This window comes from Atheta coriaria, unplaced genomic scaffold, assembly GCF_025399875.1.
Source record: "Atheta coriaria isolate IRGN ID8LTWV9N9 unplaced genomic scaffold, Caltech_Dcor_3.1 hic_scaffold_9_pilon, whole genome shotgun sequence".
Lineage (NCBI taxonomy): Eukaryota > Metazoa > Arthropoda > Insecta > Coleoptera > Staphylinidae > Dalotia > Dalotia coriaria.
In genome coordinates, this window is record NW_027045451.1 from 6,152,020 (window position 1) to 6,175,365 (window position 23,346).

The 23,346-nt window shown below is 38.4% G+C and overlaps 1 protein-coding gene across 2 annotated transcripts in view; it reads right to left on the minus strand.

The window, feature by feature from the left end:
* The window catches only part of LOC135798949 (zwei Ig domain protein zig-8-like), a 78,061-nt gene extending 56,111 nt beyond the window's left edge, over positions 1–21,950 (minus strand). The window contains exons 1-2 of one of the 2 annotated variants that reach the window (XM_065311946.1): positions 21,264–21,950; positions 12,641–12,816 (exon numbers count right to left, since the gene is read on the minus strand). In XM_065311946.1, coding sequence (XP_065168018.1) covers positions 12,641–12,701 — 61 coding nt within the window. In that variant the 5' untranslated portion in view covers positions 12,702–12,816; positions 21,264–21,950. The remainder of the gene's footprint in view (positions 1–12,640; positions 12,817–21,263) is intronic. The other variant, XM_065311947.1, reaches the window with a different exon arrangement.
* Between the last annotated feature and the right edge of the window lie 1,396 nt (positions 21,951–23,346).

A 23,346-nucleotide genomic window follows, 5' to 3' on the forward strand; every position in this document is an offset into this window, starting at 1 on the left:
TCATGTATTAGACATGGCGCCGTCAAACTCGTCAAGCGCAACCCTTACATAAACTTATCGATGTCGTTTACACCCTGCGCGTTTTTGCGCCCCTGGCCGCTGCACGGTTACGCTTATTGGGTAATAAACGCCCGCAGGTCGTAAAAAATCCACCTTGTGCACACGCCCGCCTACGATTGCTCTCGCAATGTTGCAATCTAAAATCTAGCCATCACCAACCGCACTGAAAGAAAAACAGACGGAATCTAGGGCTCTAGAACCACAACTCCAGAAAATGATATCAAAAATCTTGAGTGGGAGAATAAAACTTTTGTATTTTTACGATTTTAGATGATGGACAACTTCCTGATATACAGTGTGTTATTTTATATACTTATAGAACAGGTATGATATTTACAAGAAAGGAAAAGCTAGACAAATTTATAAATTATTTTTTTAAATTGCTTTCCGCCTCAAAGTGAATAAGCAAACTAGCATTTTCATTTGGTGTGTTTATATGTAACGCGATAACGAAAAAATCTCTTAACCAATTTTTATAAATTTTGGTACAAAAGGAAATTTGACCAAGAAAAAGCAAATAGACTATTTTTTGCTGTCAAAATATCTCATGCAGGGGTAAAATAAAGATTGTAAGTTTGTATAGAGATGTAGTTATAGTTGTTGTTGAATAATTCAAAACTAGGTGGCGTTAAAGTACATTATTACCATTTCTCATTACTTTAAAATAAAACAAACAAACCTACTAACAGCATCCGCAAATATTAGGTTCTAAAAGTATAGTTTTATGACAGTTTGTCCTAATCATAGTATAATTAACAGAACAATGTCCACCCTCCAGGAAGCTTATAGAAATCCGCATGCTGAAATCCTTCGCAGCACCAAAATTTATTTAATAATTTATACCGAGCGCAAAAAAACATGACATGGGTGCGTGTTTCGTTTAATATGCGCACAGTTGGACGCTACGTGAGGGTTGTATCTACCATCGCACGCTCACGCACTCCTTATCCACCGAATGTAAGTGGAAACACTCGAGCACGCATTCGAAATGAATATCGGGATTATGTCGCACATATATTAGGCGCATATTATATTTACACAAAATCGCGGAGAGAGATAATTTACATGAGGCTCGGATTCGCATTGTGTGACAAGCGCGCCCTCCCCCGCCGCACGAAACATCCCCTCAGAGTGGCGCTTAGCGTTATAAACGTCGTAGGACGTCGCAAACAATGCGACACGGGGACACATAATGTATGACGTACAATGAGACACGCGCGACCAAAGACAGAGGATATGAGATTATTTTCAATGATGCAGGAACGTATTAATTTTTTATTACGCAAATAAACGTTTATTCTGACAGTAAAAACAATGTATTGCGTTTAATATTAATATTTTGTGAATTTTTGTATTTGGTTATATGAAAATTCCTAATACAATCCTGTTTGGTTGGTACTAATGTATATTCATGATTCTAATGTCAGAATTTCGGGTATTAGCTTTCAGACTGTGAAATATTTCGGTATTTCAAATGAAAATTGATATTGGAATTTCTGAATGTCACATGTTGCGTTTTTTAATGTCAACTGTCATCTGATAAATGCCAAACTCTGACAAGTTGAATCTAATGAGCATTTTTTGTTATTTTTTGTTACTTTGCTCAAAGATATATTAAATTACAGGAAATATGAGCTTTGAAAACTACTCAGCAATCATTTTTTATCGTCAAAAATGTTTACTTTGCAAGAAGTGATTTTTAAATTAACCTGAAATAAATTTTTGTGATAACAAATCACAAAGTAAACTTTTTATTACTGTATATGGTAATAAAATTGTAATCAGAGTCAGGAAAGGGTGACAAAGCTTACCACCCCGTAAAAAATATGTCCCAGTAAAGAGTACTTACAAGAGATTATAGCTTAAAGCTTTTTTCTTTTCATCGTTTTTTGCCTGTGTAGCTGTCCTTTGCCGTTTAATTTTTTGCTTTATTCGCCACATTTTAACTACTTTAAAATGCGCTTAACTCGAAACGGCCCCGCAAAAAACCGCCAAATGAAGCGCCCTGTGATCATATTCATGGCTGGCGACCCTACAAAATGCGTAAACGCACATTTTACGTTTTTCGTAATTTTTTTCCGCTCGCGACTCGCATTCTCACATCGTAAACGAAATGAAAATGTGTTTAACGCGTGTGCCAACCCCCTCGACCCTCAAACACGCACGTAATAAAATCGCGTGTAATTTTTATTTTTTATGTCGACTGACATCGCCAACAAACCCCGGCCTACGTCGCTTCGTTTTAATGAATTTTATATTCCACACATTTTTTTGTGTGGTGCGCTTGTCGCAGAGGCGGAAAGCGGTATGTAAACGTTGCCGAACGAGTGCCAACGTCAAAAGAGCCGAATGGTTAAGCAGGACTCGCAGACTTTTTACCCGCTGGCAGCATTAACAGGAAGAGATGATGTGCGGATTGCGTGCGCCAGTGCGATGAAAAATGTGTTCATAACCTCAAAGTGTGAACCTCCATAAACCCAAGTTAGTGCGTGGATGGATCATAAAGTTGAGAGCTTTAATATTTATACACTTATACTTAAGAAAATGTAATTTAAAAAGATAATCATAACAAAGTGTCAGACGGCACACATAAAAGATAATAGCCCACGCGATGAAAATGAAGTTATAACCTTACTTTTTCAAAAATTTTGTTTTGGCATGGGGATAGTCAGTCCACATTAGCCGTACATTTTCCATCATCAAATCGCATTAAGTCATCTCGTCCACACCAGTTCCCAAAACGTGATCAGCACCAGCTCTGCTCTCGGCCAGAGTTCAATGAGAATTTGAGAGCTGGCCCTCTATCATACACGTGGTTGCACATGCACCAAACTCAGTTGTCTGCTGGGTGTATAGCGTAGAGTGCGTGGCGAGTGAACACTGCATTCAAATGGACTGGGATGAGAAACTACGAGAGGCAACATACAACGTAACACAACAAAACTTGCTGGGATTTGCACCAAGCACACACAAGCTGTGAGGGCAAAACCCCAATAGTGTCGAACGGGACTGGAATTGTATAGAACTTTATTAGATTTGATTCAACTAAATGGGGGCACCTCCATTAGAATTAGAATTAGCTCGGCTTCATGGACGCATTTCGTAACTACATCAGGCTGGAATCTTGCAGCGCTTACATTTACATCATCACATATGAAGCACAATGGAGCATTATGACTGATTTATATCAATTTTGAGGTTAATATTCATCTCATAAAATTAAATCTAAAACTAAGATATTCGCCTGTAGTCTACTAAGGTATTCTTTGGTGAGTTTGGCGAGTAAACACAAAGTTGTGGCGATAATTACACAAAATAAACAATCACTCCACAACTCTGCTACAACCAACAACTATCTGTTCAAACATGGTCACGCTCAACTCCGTTATAGTAAACTTGGAAACTTCACGTTAGCCAACGTTGCAGGCCCAGACATTTTCCACACTCTCGCAGCATGAAAACAGTGGGACACCGGTGATATTAACATAAGTTACACGGCTATTCTGCACCAAGGGCAACACTGTAATGGCAGCACAGTGCTGCACAGTTACCTCCGGTGCTTTGTCGTCCAAGTGCACGCACGAATGCACTGGGAAATTTAGTCATTAGACGTGCGATGCACACACAAATACACAGAAAATGTCAAAATGTAAATTTGGTTGCCTACCACTTGAATCACTAGTTGTTGGGTATAAAATTCAATTTGAACGCAAATAAAAATTGAAATGTTGTAAATTGGTGGAATTTGCGGATGGAAAGTAGCAAACCGCGAGTGGATACGCAATTTGTTTAAATAATTACCCTCCCTCGATGCAGAAAATGGCGCAGCAAAGCGCGGCGAGAAGACCGCGGACGCTCGGCGCTAGCGTTCATTCAATTAGCGCCAATAAACCGCAATTAACCGCACGCCGACTTTTTTAATTCCGCGTTCGCTCGCTGTCCCGCGAGGTATGCGGTTTGCATTTTTATTTTGTTTACCGTTCAACAGAACCAGAAACAGCAAAGTTAATTTTAAGCACAATTTTTAATAAGCGCGTGAATTGCTCGACCTGGGAGTGGATTTTTAATATTGTTTAATTTTCCAAACCAGAAAGGAATCTAACCCCGAAATTTCCGAGTTAATAAATTTAATTTATTTTGTTTTAACAGCAGTGTAAATGTCTTCCGTGGTTTTAACTGGCATTTTCTTAAGCAGCTTCCTGCGGAGCAAGAACACGCGCCTCCCTCTGCGCACAACGCACACCCCGCATGCTCTAATTAATTATTATTACATTATGTAAATGTCTCCAAGCTCTCCTTGCGTGTGCGAGAGAGGGTTAAATTCCTTTCAAATCCCTACCCACAAGCCGTTCATCATTTTCGCAGTCTCTTTGCTCACCACAGACGCAACATAGTCCCCGAAACGCGTATACGCATAATTCGCTGCGACCAGCGACCAATTTGTTCTTAATTTTATTTGAATTTAAACGCGCAAAAGCTCAAAGGTCAGGTTCGACCTTTTTTAGGTTATGCTAGTCCCTGTTTATTTATGCCCACATAAATATTACTGGCGTGCATGGCGTGACCCTAATAAAACACAAGAAAATTAACGAAAAATTATGTCCCGCGTTGTGGTATTTATTTTGGCGTTGAGCACGCGTCATGTCACGCGATCATTAATTTTCCGCCCGACAGCCGGTCATACAACAGTCAACAGTGAGCGGCTGACATACGCACGTATGAGAAAATGGTGGATAATTTTTCAAACCGCAGAGGAAGCCTCAGAGGAAGAGAACAAAGGCCGTTTCTAATCGTCCTTTATGGATCACGTTTCAGCGTGTCCTCAACTGGATAATCATTTATCCTCGGTGTGCTTGCACACGCACTGCAAAAATAAAAGTTTGACAAAGTTTTTGCTTGCTTTTTATTTCAATGTTGCTAGGAACGAGGTCACAAGTTGTGCAATTTTCCAAGTCGGCGCACAATTTATTTCAATAACACATTTTGCATCGTTGATTTTTGAATTTCGTTTTTGAAATGTATGCACCACCTGCGTTATAGCAACCGTGGATAATAACATTGTGTTGGGGATTGGATGAACACGCTGAACGCGGATGGATGAAGCGCCATTTATTGCAGCATCAAATCTTTGTTGTGTTGTTATAATATAACAGCTAGTTATTGGGCCACACATGGCGACAGAGATAAAATCAGAAAAACTTTGTAAACATAAAATGCGTAAAAATAATTTTGAAATATTTCGCTATTTTCAATGGGTATTAATGCATAAAAGGGCACTAGAAATTGTTGTTACACTCATTGAACACCAAGGGTTTTGTTGTATTATTTTGGTATACAATCAAGCACATTTATTGTGAGTTAACCTCAAATTCAATTTTCGGAAAATGTAATATTGAATTATAGCAATCCATATAAACCAACAAATTCCATATAAACTAACTCCACTAACTGGTTCAAGTATCAATGATTTTAAAACTGATTACAGTTCGATGTAAAGTTATTTAATTTCTTTTAAACTCTCCAATAGGATTTAAATCATTTAAATAGAATTAAATTCCGTTTGAAATTTCTTCTTTATTTACCTACTTTGAAAACATTATAGATCTAAAAATAAAAGTTGTGTTCACATGCCCAGGGTATGATTGCAATGTGGATCGATCTGCTCGACATAGATAGCTGTGCGCATTCATTATCTCTTTGATCCCTTTATTATGGCTTTGGAAACTCGTTCCGTTCGATAACCATCAATATCTACCTACAGCATACCCAATACCTAACCTATAACTAGTATACGTGTAAAAATATCTGAAGACATAAAGCTGATTTTAATGATTTCGTGTTTTGCAGCGTAAAATTCTGTCTGCGCATCACTTTCATTTGCACGAGCGCAAATTTTTATCTTGCATCAAAGCCTATTACTTAATTAGTTATTCAAATTATGCAAATGGTGTAAACTTTTCCGTCTCGAATTCAATACAGATCTCTTTCCGTCTCGCGAGAGGAGCAAAAAAAGTTTTGTTACCAAAGAAATTCGGCAAACTTCAAGAAGGATTTTGTACTTGTGTTCAAAATTCTTCGATTAATTACATTAACCTTTTCGTTAGCAGAGGAGAGTTTCATAAAGAAACAAAAGAAATTAGCAAAAGTTATAACTTAATGTTAATGAAACTTTAAACAAGCATAACAAGAAAATTAAAATGCGTACACTTCGACTGACTCATCATTAAATCCTTAGTTTTGGCTTTAATTCCATGTGAAATTGCAAGCACGTTCGGCGTATTTCCACAACTCGACCAATTTCGAACCCGCAGCACTAATAGTAATAGTGAAAATCGAACATGCGTCTCGTCCGTGTCGATGAGTCCTAGAGTCCTGGAAAATACTATTCGAGGAGCGCGAACATTTCGAGCGTTCGGGCATTCGGAACAATTTGGATTTTGGACTTTGGCGGAAAATACGAATAGGATTTCTGTTCGGTGGGAAGTCGACGTGGTCGCTGGCTTGGTTGGCGTTTGTGGCACGCTGCCAAACGTTTCAGGATTGAAAATTTCGCGAATTCGTGCGCGACGATGAAACATGGCGCAAAGTTTGTTGCCACGCTTGCAGAATTTTCGATGGCAATATTTTGATATATTTCTCCCAAGACCCAGGGAAAAACCTACAATAAGTCGTAGAATATTTATTTATTGCTATGTCCTAGATAAATATTTTACTTTTTAAATGCTTTAAATGCTACACAAGTAGCGCCATCTATAGAATTTTTTATCTATAAGAATATTTTAAATATATTTTTGTCAATTTTTCAGATTTTATGCACAGATGCCTAGTTTTGGTAATAATTTTAACCTATATTGTAATATTTGCTCATTTACGATCCAACTACATAAATATCTTAGCTTTTTAATGACATAAAACAAGCGCCATCTATTGTAAAACAGTTGAAATATATTTATTGGCTACTTTTCAGACTTTATGCACATATATTTTGTATTGAAAATAAGTTCACCTAAATAGTGATATTCGGTGCATTTACTATCAAATGTGTTTGTGTTATATGGTGTTATGTTTGCCTTGCTTAGTTTGCGTCGCGCTGCGAATTGTTTGCTAATGTTTGCCGACGTCGCGCAGACGAAGTTGTAGTTGGCGCTGTCGTTCCTTGCAAGTCGACTCATATCTCATCCTTCCTTCGCTCTCCTGCACGCGATGATAATTTTCCCTACATCCGTTGCACATTGCACTAGCATACATAATCATCTTCCCCACCACTTTGTTTGTAAATGTAAGTGAACGATTGCGTATGTGGCCGTTTGTTGGTGTGATTGTTCGTGAGCATGTAGAGCGCAACGCAATCCATTCAACCGCCATCGACTTTGACATTAACGACTGCCGCGCGCGCCACCCCGTCACATAACAATGCGTGCGCGCGAGCTCCGGGTGCAAATATAAGCGCACGTCACATTCGAGCAGCGAATAAGTTTCTTCAATATGTTAAAACATGCATTAATGTGTTTTCATGTTTTAGGAATATATGGGGAGAATATATATATGCGACCGTTTGCCGAAATGGATGAATGAAGTTGCGTCGTTGCGATGACATTATGGCCATTAACTGCTGGTTGTCGTGCAAATGGTTGTTTGGACAATAAATTCACAAAAGTTGTTATTAATTGTTACAACTGTTTATTATTTACAAGTGATTTAACCTAGAAATTTATAAAATTCAAGTGGCGCCATCTTATTGCAGATAGTTGATTATTTAGTAAATTTTGTGATTACCTGGGCATACTGCCAAGTTAATAAACGAAATCTGCTTTGTGTCGGCCATACATTCATTCACTTGACAATCGTGACAATCGCGACAATCGCAACGATAAATAATCCGCGCGGTGCGCATTTCGGACAGCTTTGGTAAACAACATAAAAGGTTTTCCATTGAGCATACAAAAGAAAGCAATCTTTAAATAGCTACAGACAAACAAAATGTCTGAAACACGGCTAGACATACTCGTAGGTAGTTAAATTCAATGTTTCTCCAACTTATTAAGCTTTGTGTGATTTTTTTAATACTATTGGTTTTTCTTGTTACTGACGCTCGTAAATAACATAATCAAAAATTGGAAAAGCCCAAAATTCGGAAATTGTACCAATGTAACATAAATGCGTGAATCCGAACCGAAGGAAAACAAACATAATTTGTGCGCACGTATTTGCATATCCGACCCGATATCCGACGACGATTCGCGCATACAAATCATCCGCCATTTGCCGACGCCTCTTTTCACGCGCGAAAGCAAACACATACAGAGAAGAAAAAAAACCGGGGAAAATAGGAAAAAGGGAAAGCGCATAATTAGAATGCGTATCTTTCGCATGCTAAATCCTTGTCAAATAAAAGCGACACGACGACGCCACGCTGCGCAGCTAACAAGTGACGAGTGACGTGTACGGTGTATGTGTGGTTGTGTGCATACCGCTGACCACCATTTTGTAAACAACACGAAACATGCGCAAATTCAACAAATCCGTCGCCGAATTCGATTTCATTTGTTTTCTGTTACGATGACAATCGCGAGCTTACGATATTGTGCAGTAATCAAACTCTGCGCAGAATTTTGTTAATCAAAAACGAAAACAAAAATTTTATATTTTTAGGGTTATATTTGTACCTTATTGGAATGAAATTAACCAAAATTGTAATGATGAAGTATATCATGTTGATTTTCGGTCTAATTGAATCTGTGTGTTTTGTAATTATACGAACAACCAATAATTAACCTAATTTTGTTGAGGTACGTATCCAAAAATTTACTCAAATTGTCGAATTCTGATGAAACGTTCCATGCCGTAATATTGCCTGACGAGTCTAGTTTACAGGCATGTGAGCAGGTAGAGGGAAGTAAATTAGGCACTGAATTGTAAATCCCAAGGGCCCGGAGCCGACGCGCTATTCGAATGCCCAAATTTCCGCTCCTTTCAAACGGCACCGGGCGAGGCGACCAACAAGTGATGAAATGCCACATCCTATCAAGTGAATATTACAAAACAACTAGAACTCAACGCAATGAATGAGTATTTGAAATTCAGAATTGTTTTCGGCTTCCCAGGGACGGAATAAATTGGTATTTTCCGGAATTGAAACGGACACAACCCCAATCATCATAACTCAAATTTATAGATTCGTAGCTTAATATTTAGATGGCGTTCTATGACATAATCTTAAACTTAACTACTTCTTTTCCGAACTAATCATATACACTGAATTTTATAGCATTTGCCAGCTTTTCCATCGGATTATTCGCTTCTTGCAGTAAAGTCGCGAACATGAGGCAATAAATATTTTATGAGTTTATTCCTGTTTATTCCGACGCTGCGGTTTGGCAAATAGTACACCCGATCGTTTGTACGTTAATCGCACGTGTTGCCTATGGTGGATTTATGCATTTTGGAGGTTATGTCTTCGGCGCTACCGTGCGCGTTAGATGTGGTCGTTTTCAGTTTTCACTCGGCGGTTTTCTGCTGCAGCAGTGGGGGAGGTCTCATGTAGATAAACATATGTCCCAAATCTCTTTACGGCTTTGCGACTCCGCGAGGATTATAAACACCGCGCCAACGTAAACGCAAAGCGCGCGCAAGATGAAACTCGGGATGATGTTAAGCCCGCGCAAAGTGAGAACGACTTTGAATGTTTGAATCCTTTACAATTACGCCTCGTTAGGTGTAATGCGGGAGAGGTTCCCGTATACCTTTGCCGCCTCCGCCGTTTCCACACATGCTGGGTGCGAATGTGTGTGGGTGTCGCCTGGTAGTCTTTTACCATTGCAGAAATTTGGCTCCACTGTACTGCGTTGTCGGAGGGCTGGTTAATTAATTTATAAGAAACGACGTCGTTATGTTCGCGCGCGGCGCTGGGGGCGGGCGATAATTTGCTCTAAACCGTGAGTGGAGTTGCGCAGGGGGCAATTCCGAAAATTCAGCCTCAAAATTTTCACACCACGCACTAAAATCCACCTAATTGCATTGCATTCAACAACACTTCTGTGAAAATCTAAAATCCACCCACACATTCTTATCTTTATCTTATACTTAACTTGAAACTCTATTTTCTTCTCGAGAATTAGTCTGGCGTTTCTATCGTGAGCAATTTAAACATTTAAGTCGACAATAAATGCCCGGCTAGGTTGCCGTCGAGTAATTAGAATTTATTTAACTATTTAACGCGAACGAGCAGCCATATTAGCGCGAAATGCTTGAGAACCATGGAATGCAATACAAGTCTTAGTTTGCAGGCGATAAAACGATATAAAGATGCTTCACGTCGCGCTAATTTGGTTGCAAACTTACGAAATTTGCTAAAACTTATAGTTAACGTTTAGATTAACATTTTCATTATCCCTGACTAAAGAAAATGACATTAGAACTTATAAGAACTACCTATTCATAGCTGGCGCCTGTAAACAAACAATATATTTAATTTACTAATAGATTACTAGTGGTAATTTAGTTTTTACACAACAAATTTAACGATTTTATTGTCATAAAAGATTTTATTATGTTTTTTGTTGTTTTTAGGATGTTGAAACGAGTGATTGCATTGCAAGCAATGAACCGAGTGACGTATAGCAAATTATTCGTCGTAAAGTTGTGCATTTTACGGCGCACAGCGTGAATGCTCGAATGCAGAATGCGATCGCACATCGCGCGATTAATTGGAAAACTTACGAACGATTTCACGTTCGCTGCGTTTGTTGCACCTGTCTGAAAAGATACGGGTTACGTACGATGTAAACTCATCCAAACGCGTAATGTTTTTATAGTTCACTGACAATATTAGAGTCAAATAAACAAATTTCTTAACGGATAAAATCATAAAACTGCAATTTAATTATTTTTTCTTTATTTTCCCACAAAATTACGCCTAATTGAAATTTTAGGCATAGATTTTGTTAGTGACCACATGACACATGCCGCAGTGGCCGCACATAGATGTAGTTTGCTTGTACTTGTATGAAAATCGGTTAATTAAGTCTAATCTGCAACATGTAAACGCATAGCTTCGAGCGACGCGTTTAGGCCTCGGCCTAATTAAACGGATTTAATTTTGCGTGTGCACGATACCAAACTAACTGAGGACATGCGGACGACATCTGGTCATACAGTGTGTTCACACATTCACACGTATTAAAGCGGCAATTAAACAAAATTATTTTGTGTATTTTGAAACGGGCTGTTTATTGTGTGTTGATACGATTTTCGTACAGTTGATACAATAGACCACAAGCGTAGAATAGTCGCCGAATATTCCAATCGTGCGCCACGTGATAACATTTGCTAATTAAGCGGTATCTCGTTAACTTTTACGGGCTGCGATTGTATAAATATCCCGACTCAAACTTTCGAATTGTGTAATTAAGTGTAATTTAACGAATTTAGTTGTGGTGCGTATTGTATTACGTTTAAATGCAATTACAGAAATAAATTTCAATGTGGTCTTTGCAAAGTTGATGTTTTTGTTTGGTGGAAATTTATTCGATTGCGGAAACGTGTCGAAAACGAGCAGCACAAATGAAGAAAGTTGTGGAAGCTTGCAAACAATTCGACGATTTTCTTAAACGCCCCGCAAAGTGTTCCCCGAACCGTAATTTTCACCACCGAAAGGATTTTCACGACTTCTTCTTTAATTTCGCGCCATCGAAAAGTTCCGCTAAGACTTAAGTGCTTTTTAAAAACTCCGAAAAGAAATTAATAGAAAACGACGACGACCTCCGAGGCGACGAAAACCACCTCCTAATTAGAGCCCATCAGGAGCGAATGCAGTTCCAGATGCAGAAAAAAAGCAAAGTGCAAAGGGAAAAACGTTGACGCGCAAAGTTTGCGCAAACTGTTTTCATCGTCTGGTGTCGAGTTTTCAGTTTCATTCAGGAGACGTGCGACGCTAATACGCCCGGCGAGCTTTAAAAGATCTAATCATGCTCGTAACTTTTTTACTGCGTTTGATTTTCAACGTTTTGCAAACAACCATGAACACGAACAACTTGTGAAGAAGTTTGTCTACACGTTTTTCCAATAACATAATCTACAAACATTTTTAACACTTTTAAGTGATAAAAGTTTGCAACAGGTTAAATTTTAAGTTTTTTTACAAATTAATTTTTGACGTGATAACGTCTTTAAAATCGTTTTAGTCGGGTGACATGTTCAGAAACTGTGTCACGAGGCCTCTCGAGGCCGATAGCAGGTATACCCCCCTCTCGTTATAACGAGAGAGGGACGGACCCTTCTCATCTCGAGCGCTGCCAGTCATTCCGTGAAATCCACACGAGCGGAGGCAGGCATAGCGTTCGAGTGAGTTGACCGATCTTCCGTCTCTCTCACTCTAGCGGCATACAAACGAATGGAGATTTTCTCGTGCGGTTAAGTTTTCGTTGAATGTTTAACAGTAAAACAAAATGTGAAGTGCAAGTGAAGTGTTACAACAATTGCAACAAACAAAACTTATATCACCAATAAGACGTTATCACGTAAACATCTCGATCGTAAACCTACTTTACAAACAACCATTTTTTTTATAAATTTTACTAACCTGATGTTGCAAACACGACGAGTAGAAGCGCTCGAAGGACGAATCCTTCCAAGGAATGCATCTTTTCTGGATAACACTACTCACTTGTATCCATTTAAAATCAGTTCACTATCTTAATATTAGTCCAAAATGTTCCACAAGTCTCTTTTCGCTGATGTCCATGATTTCCACAGTTTCTGAAACAAATAAAAGAGAATTAGTTTTTATCAACTTTATCCGATTGTTATCAATCCCTCAAAATTGAAAGCTTTACTACAGCTTACACCTCGATCCAGAGAATCTGTTTTTGCTCGAAATCATGTGAAGTTTTCTCGGAAAAAGTAAATTTCATTTATAAAGAATTCCACGCGACACTGCGCCAAATAAGAAGTTTGACTCGGGCGTGTTACATGAAAAAGTAGCTTTAATGCAATACGCTCGACGCGTTTGATTCAATTGCACGTACGTGCACGTGCGATTTGTTCCGTTTTCCGTTTTTCGATCTGGACGCGTTCGGGGGCCGCGCTCGATTTGTTTGATTCGGTCGTGGATCGCTGTGTGCTTGCGTGCTTCCTGCCCGGATGGGTGATTGGCACGCGTGTGCACGTGCAGAAAAAAAATTGACAGTTGTAGTTTGATCAACTGCCGTGGTGCCAAGTTCACAGTAAACGACACAAAATTTTCCCCCGAAAAGACAGAGCCGTACCTGGAATTATTTATTTAATCAGAAATTGGCCTGAATTCAATTTAATCATCATTTGTCTGCGTGTTTAGATAGTATCGCTTTAAATCGATTGTCTATTCTGTGTCATATAATATAAATGGAATGAAATTGAGAAAATGAAAAATTGTTGTTTGCTTGTCTGCTGAGTAACGTGTTTGGAAACGTGACACGTTTGAAACTCTATTCCGGTTGGCATAGAATGCATTCTTCTATTAAGACATATGGTGGGCTGTGTCTGTCGTCCATTTTGATATTATTCCGTTCAAAGAAACAATATTTTTCACTTTTATACAGAACTTTTTTGTTTTATCAATCAAGTTCTTTTTACGTTTTGAAAAGTAGGCGAGTAGTTGTTTAGAAAATCAAGTTTCGAAGAATTTGTAACTTGTCTGGTTAATAGAGACACGAACGACACAAATGGCATAATAAGAGTAATAAAAGATAACGACCACACGACAGTAGTACAAATAAAAGACACTCCACAAACTGCAGCATGTAACGGTGAATAGATATAGAAACAAATGGCCGCAGAGTATGGAATAAAAATGGAAAATAGAAAAGTTTCCAAGTGCTTTTGAACACACTGTATTTTATCGAAATTAAATGGTAATGATACCATTTGATCCCTTCCGTGTGTAGTGTTATACCAAATTGTTTCGTTTTTTTTGCTCCTGCTTCATTTGCAACACTTTTTTCAACTGCGTTCTATTTTTATTGCTTCAAAAAAAGAAAATAGAATAGGTGGCTAAAAATGTAGTGAGTGTATAGAAGGTGGCCTACTCTCCAATTTCTCTTCCTCCCCAAGGAGAAAACGTGTGTGGGTTTTGAGTCTAAGCTATCGAAACTGGTTTCGAATTGCGCACATTTAGGCGCCATTTATATGTACCCATATAGGACGATAGGACGAAGGACGAGGCAAACGAGGGTGCTTTGCAAATCCGACTCGTATCCGACCTGAAGTCGAGCCCTGAACGCAAAACGTTTTCCTGCCCAGCGCAGAAAAAAAAACGTAGACGTAAAAGTAAAAGTAAACCTTGAGGGTTGTGCGTGGAAAGTGGAAGTTCTCCAACGTTCACATCCTGATCCACGTCCACATTTCAACATTGAGAGAACAAAAAATAAACTAGGCGAAACCAAAGTGTACAGAACAGAGGAGAATCCAACCGCCCGAACAGTTCCAGACATTTATACAAAAAAGACGAAGAGTAGGAAAGGTAGACTAAAAACGATGTGAATTGTTGAGTGTATTCTGAATTGTATTCTCTAGTCTGTATTTGATATTCTTTTTTCAGTTGGGATGAGTTCCCGAAGAGTAAAAAAGGATGACGATGAGAAACGAACGCGGAAAGAAGGCATAATCAACACGACCGGATCATCTGCATCCGAATCGGGGACGGATGTTGCACGAAAATGAACCATTTCAATGCGCTACCTTCTAAAATATTTGTATGAAAAATACTATTTTACTCTATAAAAAATCAATTTTAACACTTTTTTCTTTGCCTTTTTTACCTGTGCAGGTCCAATTTGGGAATAATTGTGTTTGCCAAATAATTACAAGCAAAATGCAAGCACGCTAATATTGCTGGAATCAGCAAGCCAGAGTATAATCCTTGCGCGTATATTTACAACGTCATTCGAGAAATACGTTTTATGCAGATGCTGAATTTTGCAGTAATTTCCTCGTCGCAATTTCTCTCCTCGGCACGCCCCGGCTCTATAACCTCGTCCTGTGTTACAAGTTCAAACAATACGCAGCTCTTTGCAGCCGTGGCATTTTCCTGCTGGCAGCAACTTCGTGTTTAATAAATGCAGAATGCAAGCTAGAGAAACGCTACTTCACTACTCAAGTGCAAACGCTAAAATGTCATTCATGAGAAAATCCAAATTTTGGTAATGTCAGTCCGTAATTGGCCCAATTAGAAACAAAATGAAACTTTAAATCAGATAAAAACAAATATTTCACACGGGTAGAAACTAAAGTAGTGACAATTAGAATGTCAACGTGAGGCCTAAAGGATGTCATGCAAGAAAATACCCGGGTGGAACGCAAACATAAGGAAACTGAACCGCACAGGAAGTGTTTGCATTGCAAAGCGGTTCGTGCAAATTGTGCAATGTGCACCAAACATACCAATACGCTCAAACAGTAATAACGATTTCGTGCAACATTGACCAACCGGAATTAAGCCTTCTTGAGCAATTATCATTATTTAAATATTAGCTTAGCTCGAGACTTTGTCCTTGTAGATTTTATTAAAAAGTATTTTTCAAAATACGCCAACAAAAATTATCCAGAAATTTAAATCACAGAATAAATAAATGGAAATCAAAATTATTGTTTTAATTAATTTTTTTATAAATATTTCAAAACTGTTACTGTTACTGTTTTATAACGAAACACAAAATTAATTTACCAATAAAGCAAAATCAACGGATCTGTTGTATTTACAGAATAATCAAATTTAACGCCCCTCTAATTTTCTAATTTTGATCAACCGTAAGTTTCATACGCATGTACGCATAAATTGTACTAGTGTAGAATATAATTAATTTTGCCAGTTCGTATTCTGAATTATCTGATATAGAAATTTAATAATTTCCTAGCTCTGCTTTCGCATGACGGCGCTGATGAAGATTGAATTGTGAACACAATAGCAATATTTGTGCGTTGCCCTCTACCAAATTTGAATTATAATCGTACAACGAAACTATTATTATTTATCATTCAACAACAAGCACAAAGAATACTATTGCTATTGTTGAAGTAGAATCCAATATCAAAATGTTAATTTGCTCGCTTGCATTTGCAATATTTGCAATACGCGTGCAAATATTGAAAATCTTTGAATAAAACATCAAGTGCGAGTAGTTGAAGCCCAACAGAGTGTGTAACAACAAGCCACCGGTCTTTACCCGCTCTGGTGGTCTTAGAACTCGACTCCTCTTTGCTGGGTATTTAAACTCGTCTATTGAACGTGGTTTAGCTTTCTCTTTGCTTCGTAGTTCTGAAAATCTTTAAACGGGTTCTTAGTACCAAACACCAACTAGTGGAACTAGAACAAACCCTCCGTCTACAACGAAAACTTTACAACAATACTCGTTTGCTTTGGTCGCGGCAATTGTTCTAACCACACAGGTCCCATACTCAGGCCCATCAAACACAAGCGTCAAGTCCACTTCAATGATGATCCCGTAGTTGAACTAAAAGTCTACAAAAGTAGATTCGCTCTCATATTGGATGTTCCACACGGGTCAGAAAACCACGAGGATTATAAAGCTTCGCACTCAAAATGCTTCATTTCATAACTTTAGTTGTGGCTCAACCGTCAGAAGGCTTCAACATTTGCCAAAAGGAAACGAGTGCAAACAAAGCGTCAGCGGGCAAAGAGAAATCCGACAAAGTGGACTCAAAGCCTCTCGTTGAGAATATAATATAAAGTAGATCCAACCAACGCCAACCAACCAACGGAGCAGAGGTTAGTTGTTGGTTGTTGGATCTCGTCCATATCATAGAGTCATATCCTCAAAGTCCAAGTCGGAGAATTTGAAGAGTTTAATAATGTGTTGCGTTATACGAAGGTCTAGTGTCTAGTTATTTGGGAGGACTCCAACATGGCCGCCCGATGGTTCTCTAACCCTGTGCTTGAGAAGAGGGGTGGTCGTAATGTGCGAGGCCTAACTACTCAGCAAACGCCGTCAAACGTAACGAATAACAAGTTGGAATATGAAAAGGGACGCCGTGAAAAGGATACGAAAAGCATAATGAAGCGTGGCTGGATAAACTAAAGTGGGTTTTGGGTGGTTAAACTCCGAAAGGTCTATATCATAGTCAGTAAACAAATGAAACTGATCCAATAAAATTAATATTCAACAATTTTCAAAATAATAAAATATTAAACCCGAAAAGACAGGAAGTTTACAAACTTCCGGTTAAAGTTTCGTATGAGTTGGAGTGAGTTTTTACTCCTCACACCCTTTGTCCTCTCCCGTGCATGTCGCACGAGAACGCGCTCATGCGAAACGCGCTGCATAAAGCAACCAAGGCGAAGGACGAACTGAACTCTCTGATCAGATCAGATCTGGAGCTGGAGCTTAGAACCCGCATACAACAGTAGTCCTATACGTACTACCCTTCTGCTTACTCCTCGTAACAGAAGCGAATAGACTTAGTACCAAGGCGATTTGATATGTTGTGAAGGAGCGAGACGAAAAGCACTTTATAGCATCAAACCGCGAGTACGTATGGGCCAATCTAATGTTATCTGTAATTTAATAAAACTTCGGGTCGCAGTCATCATTCTCCTCGTTGGAATCGTCCAAAGTTGCGGATGAATGACTATGGCGAGAGCTGAAACTTTTGCGAAATTTCTGCAATGACATTCGGCACATCGATTTTCGTTGCAGAACTAAATCAAGAGTAAATGTCACAATGCATTTGAATCTGAAATTATAAGAAAAGATAATATATGTTATTAATACTTTATACGTGGTATTTGGTTTTGAATGTACTAAAATGTAGTATAAAACAAGTTGAACTGCGAGAAGTGCCCATTTGGCATTTTAGATCAAACGTTTGAGAAGTAAAATAAATTTCATCCCGACGTTTAAGCTTAGCGCTCATCTCCTGTTACTCATAACACTCGTGTTACGCTACAACGAAGTGGTAATCCACCCAGTGTGCTATGAACTTTTCCGACCCACCCACATGGCGTTTTCCTACTTGCCTATTTCCCGCATGGCTCAAACTCATCGCATGCACGATGATCCCGTCGGGTGGCGTTTTGCTCATGGCGCGCAAAAGTGCGCGCATCATAAATTTCATACTTTGCTAAATATTCAATAGTCGTACATTATCCAGCCGCTTTTCCCACAAAAGAGGCGCGCGCGCAGTTATTAAAAAAGAGCGAATCAACGTGCACAATGTGCACAACTTGTTTGCACTTGAGCTCGATGTGCGGCTGGCAGACGCGACCGAATTTTAGTGCTGCTAGAGAGATGAAACATTTTTAAAGTTTTCCCACTTTACGCGAAAATCCGGCCAAAAATGAGCGCCCAGAGTGCTTAAATCAATTTCGAAATGCGTAAATCTTAGCTGGGAGACTATTACAGGGTGATTTATATGGAAAATTGTGAAATTATTACAAAAACCCGAGCTTGCAATCCGATGAAAAACAGCGTTTAATGTCAGAAAATGCAGTTAAACTCCGCGGAAACACGATTTTCAGTGTTTTGCTTTTCGTAAAAATTTAATTTTTTGTTTGAAAATCTAGATTCTCACATTAATTACAATTTACAAACATGCAACTTGTATTATCTGTGAAATGTGGGAAATGCATCGCATGTTAATTTTAGGCTTAACCACCGGTGGTTGTTTGTCAATGGAGAATTGCGTTGGTGCATGCGATCAACACTCACACCCAATCATCAACCCAGTTAAACCTATTTGTGAGTTAGTGAGTTTATGCATGACTAACTAGTATAAAATCATACCTTCACTATCCACAATCTCATAGGTATATAGTGCCCGGCCCATTCAATCTGTCCACCCCCTAAGTACACATATGGTCCGTGTGATTAATTGATTCCGCTTAAATACTAATTAATACATTATTAATCTACTACGGGACTGCAGCGTTGCACTGCTACATTGCAACTTATAACACTGAGGTGGGCTTTTGGTAAATATTGCTGATAAGCGTGTGATTTGCGTGTTAATTTGAAATTCCGTATGTGTTAAGAAATATTTACACAGGTAACCGCATTGTTGTTAAAGCAAGTTTCAAAACACACGTATCGGTAAATAGTTAATTTATGCATCATTGATTAATCATTTATGCTGTTTTAAGAAGGGTAGACAGAATAAAATAAATAAATAAATAAATATTTCAGTCATGTTTATGGTAAGCAAATTGGATTTATTTCATTTCATGAATATTAAAATAGAATAAATAATTTATCAAAGTAATGCGATAAAACTTTGCACTGGGCGGAAGCTTAAGCAAGGTTATATACCTATAATGCTTGCGCATACGCTTAGTAAATGGATGGAGTTCCTAATAAAAAAATTTGATATTTTTGGTTTTTCCAACTTTTGCTTCTCATTTTTTATACTTTTATATATAAAAAGACGATACAAATTCCTTATAAATGATTAATCATATTCAAAAGTGATTTACAGAGCTTTCTCGCTTTCCCTACATTCGCACGTATAAGACCCAAAGCTCCAATTTTAAGGTATTGGAATTAATACAAATAGAAATGAAGACACACGAAATTCCAAACCTTGGATCGCTTCCCCTTGCTGGCAGGAAATGCGCTAAAGCTATGAATACGAATATCAAGGATGCGAAGTTGGAACGAAAGAAGCGCGGCGTCGGTCGCGGCAGCACAAATCGAATCGCATCCGAGCGAGTGCTCGCGACGGCTGCCTTCGACGCTACCGCCACAGTCCTCGAAAAAGCAAAGAAAATCGGTATGCAAATAATTGGATCCGGCTGGTAATCGCGGAATGTATAAAGTTTTATTATTGCTCATTTCGTTTCGTGAAATGAGCGCCTTTCTTTCAGCCAATTTTCCCAATTTTCCAATTTTATTGATGACGTTTCAGGGATTCGGCAGGATTTTCAATAAATCTTACCACTTATTATAAATTACGATCAAAAAATGAAGAAATAAAATTTAAATTTTTAATGACTCGATGATAAGTTACAGCTTAGCAAAGTTAATATCTACTCATTAGGATATTATTATTCCAAAGATGTTAGAAACCTTAAAGATTATTAAGATATTAAAAAATTAATGGTTGCGCTGGATATTGCAAAATGAATTTCTTTAACGACTTTCCGTGCTGCGCTTGCAACGTTTGGGGTTTGAGCTGGAGTCTGAGTTTTCTCACGAGGCGAGATGATTCGACCAGAAGGGCGAAACTATTAAGCGCATCTGCGATCCCCGACCGGTCGGGGCCGATTTCCATACGAGCGCCTTTTCGTCTAATATCTTCGCATTATGGCGCATCGACGCTTTGTTTGCAGCGATATTCAGGCCGTTCTTTTAATCTATCTATCGCTTCGTTTCGCTCGCTTATTTCAAAACCGTTTTATCATAGAAAGTAATTTTGACCAGACTTTACAACCGTTAAACTAAAATTTACCAAATATTATACTGCGCATGCGCGGAATAGGTAGCGACAAGTTTGAAGTCAATGATTAATACAAAAATTCTACCGAAACTAAAAACTTGTTTATTGCGATCATCAACTTTTTTTAATATTGAAAATATTGACAAAGTTGTTAATAAAACTATGAAACTTGGAGAAACTAATTCACTCACAACTTTGCCAATCAATAAGTACGAGTTGTTTTTTATTCAATTTTTTGTAATCAACAAAACTCGACTGAAAGTAAAGAAATAAAAATAAAACAAATATGGTATGCTGGCTAAAAACACAACTATTTTTTATATTGCTACCCTGTGAAACTCGTTTAATTAAAACTTTATTATGAATTTTTGTACTGCAATATTGTCCCAAAATTAATTATTCTTTTGTTGCGTAATAAAAATTTCATTTTTATTTTTAGTAAATATAATTTTTTAGTATTAGCCGTGGAATTTTATAAACTTTACGGTCATTTCTTTATTTCTAATACTCGAAAGGCATTTTCTGCCGCATCCGGAAAAAAGAAAAGTTGTAAAAGTGATGTGCAACTTTAATTCGGCTTTTTCCTTTCTTTCCTCAAAGCTTTTTTTCGTAAAAACTCAAAAAGTGGAATAAACCAATCGGAAAAGTTTCCGAATTTTATTTTTAGCGTTGAAATTTTTTCGACAATTTTATTCAATTTAGGCTATAAGTGCTGAACAAGTTACAAAAAACTTTTCTAAATTATATATATTTTTATATCATTACCTAATTTTACTTACTTGTAATGTCGCAAAAGATTTTCCTATTCCACTATAATTTTTCCAAGTTTAGTTCATAAATATTCACAAAATTTCCAAGTCACAATCACAGTGTTTCTATTCTCGAAATGTCCAACCAAGTTTACGTTTTTTTTATGCCGTGTTTAATAGATATTTTATCTATATTTTATTATCATCCTTCTTTCAAACCTGTTTTCGTCAGTTAAATATACAAGGGATTTATTTACACCAGGTTAACTCCGAGTTCACACAACCAAATAACAAATAAAAAATTTATTTAATTTTCCGCTTCTGCGACTATAAAATTTTGATTTTATTAAACATGTAGACTTATTTTCAGCGAACCATATTTTTAATTCTCTCATAAAAAATATTAAAAGGGGCGGCACCTTTTTTAAAATTCATTAACTTAAAACACTTAGTCATCACATTTTTCACTTTGTTTCTTGTGATAAAGATTGTTAACTTTATTTAGGTTGGTATTGTTGTGGTAGTTCCCACGCGTCACTGTGTTTATTTAAAATGAATTCAACCTTGTCGCGTTTTGTTGTGCACGGTTCGCGTAAATATTCGCCGTTCGTCTGCCCGCTGCAGAGAGCATTCACGCACACGAGATTTGTTCGACGATTGCGGCGCGCGCGTCGTCGGCGTACTGAATCCGAGTCCCGGGCCGACACCGTCGCGCGCGCCGTAACGCCCGTTGCCGCCGCCGCCCGGACCTGCGCCACGCTATAGCACCGAGAGCACGAGGCTCTTCGCCGCCTTCGAGACTCGGACGACGTCATGGGAATCGCTTACACTCGAAAAACTTATCTTTTCTTTCGCGCCCGCGCTCCGGGTCTCTTGTTCTTCATTCTTCAGCGGCGGCGGCGGCGTGGAGGCGGTGTGTACTCTCGGCGGGGCGCTTTTACTTTCGCGCGCTGTGTTTTTTTGCGCTTGGGTTTCAATATTTATGTTCAATATTTACATCGTTTGTGCGCACGAGTATGCGTCTAGTTTTCAATGTCTCGGAGGCGGCAGGATGTTTGATGTGCTGTTGGGCGTGATTTATTGATGCTTTTTTGATGTTTTAGGAGTTTACGCATCGTGACAGATGATTCAAACATGAGACGCGTTATCACTTATGACTTAAAAATATTCCAAACTTTTTTTGACCAAAAACAGAAAAATACTCATAGGTTACGTATTCAATTAATATAGCCATGCGTTTGTGTTAAAATATCCTTAATAGTCATTAGTTAAAACAAACAATTGCAGGTCGCCTGCCATTGATAGCATGATAGTGTTAATGTGAAACATCCTCTTACTCGAAATCACTTCTGGGCTGCGCATTACAACATTACAACATTCTCGCATTAAACGAAAAGAGGCAATTAGAAGAGAGCGTTCGCGCCGCCTCCACGCTCGGGCGTTATCTAAATAGTTAAATGCACTTTGCGCGCCAAATGGCGACGCTTATGTGTCACTTAATATGTTTAGGTTTTCACGGCTGCGCTCATATAAACAGTATAAATCGTTTTGTAACTACCTAAATACCCAAAGTACCAAAATAACTATAACCTCACACTACAAACAATATATTTCTGATAATAACTATCGAATACAAACACATAAAAATTTTTTTTTTTTCACTTCAAAAAATAAAATTATTCAAAAATTATTGACAGATCAATTTAGAAACATTTGTAAGTGATCATACGCATAGGTCAACTTGAAGTGTCTAAAGGGCTCGACAGTGAAGAGCGCGTAGAGTGCGGAAGTTTCGATGGGTCCAATTTGATGAAACTGCCAAACCCGACCCACCAATGAGAATTGGCGTAAATGTGCAACGTGACGCTGACGCTCAGGACGAAACAATCGGCACGTCGACAGGACCTGCTTCTGCGATACAGAGGAAGGACGGTGGCGGCGACGGCGATGCAGCGCATACGGTGAATTATGTAATTTGGCTTTGTGCGACTTTGCGTTGAGAGCGAGTGCTCGGATTCATTGCAATATTGCCGCCTCGCAATTGAATTATGGTGGAAAGTTCATGCCGAACCTAAACCGCCGGCGCACGGCTGCACTTGCAATCGGTTTAAAT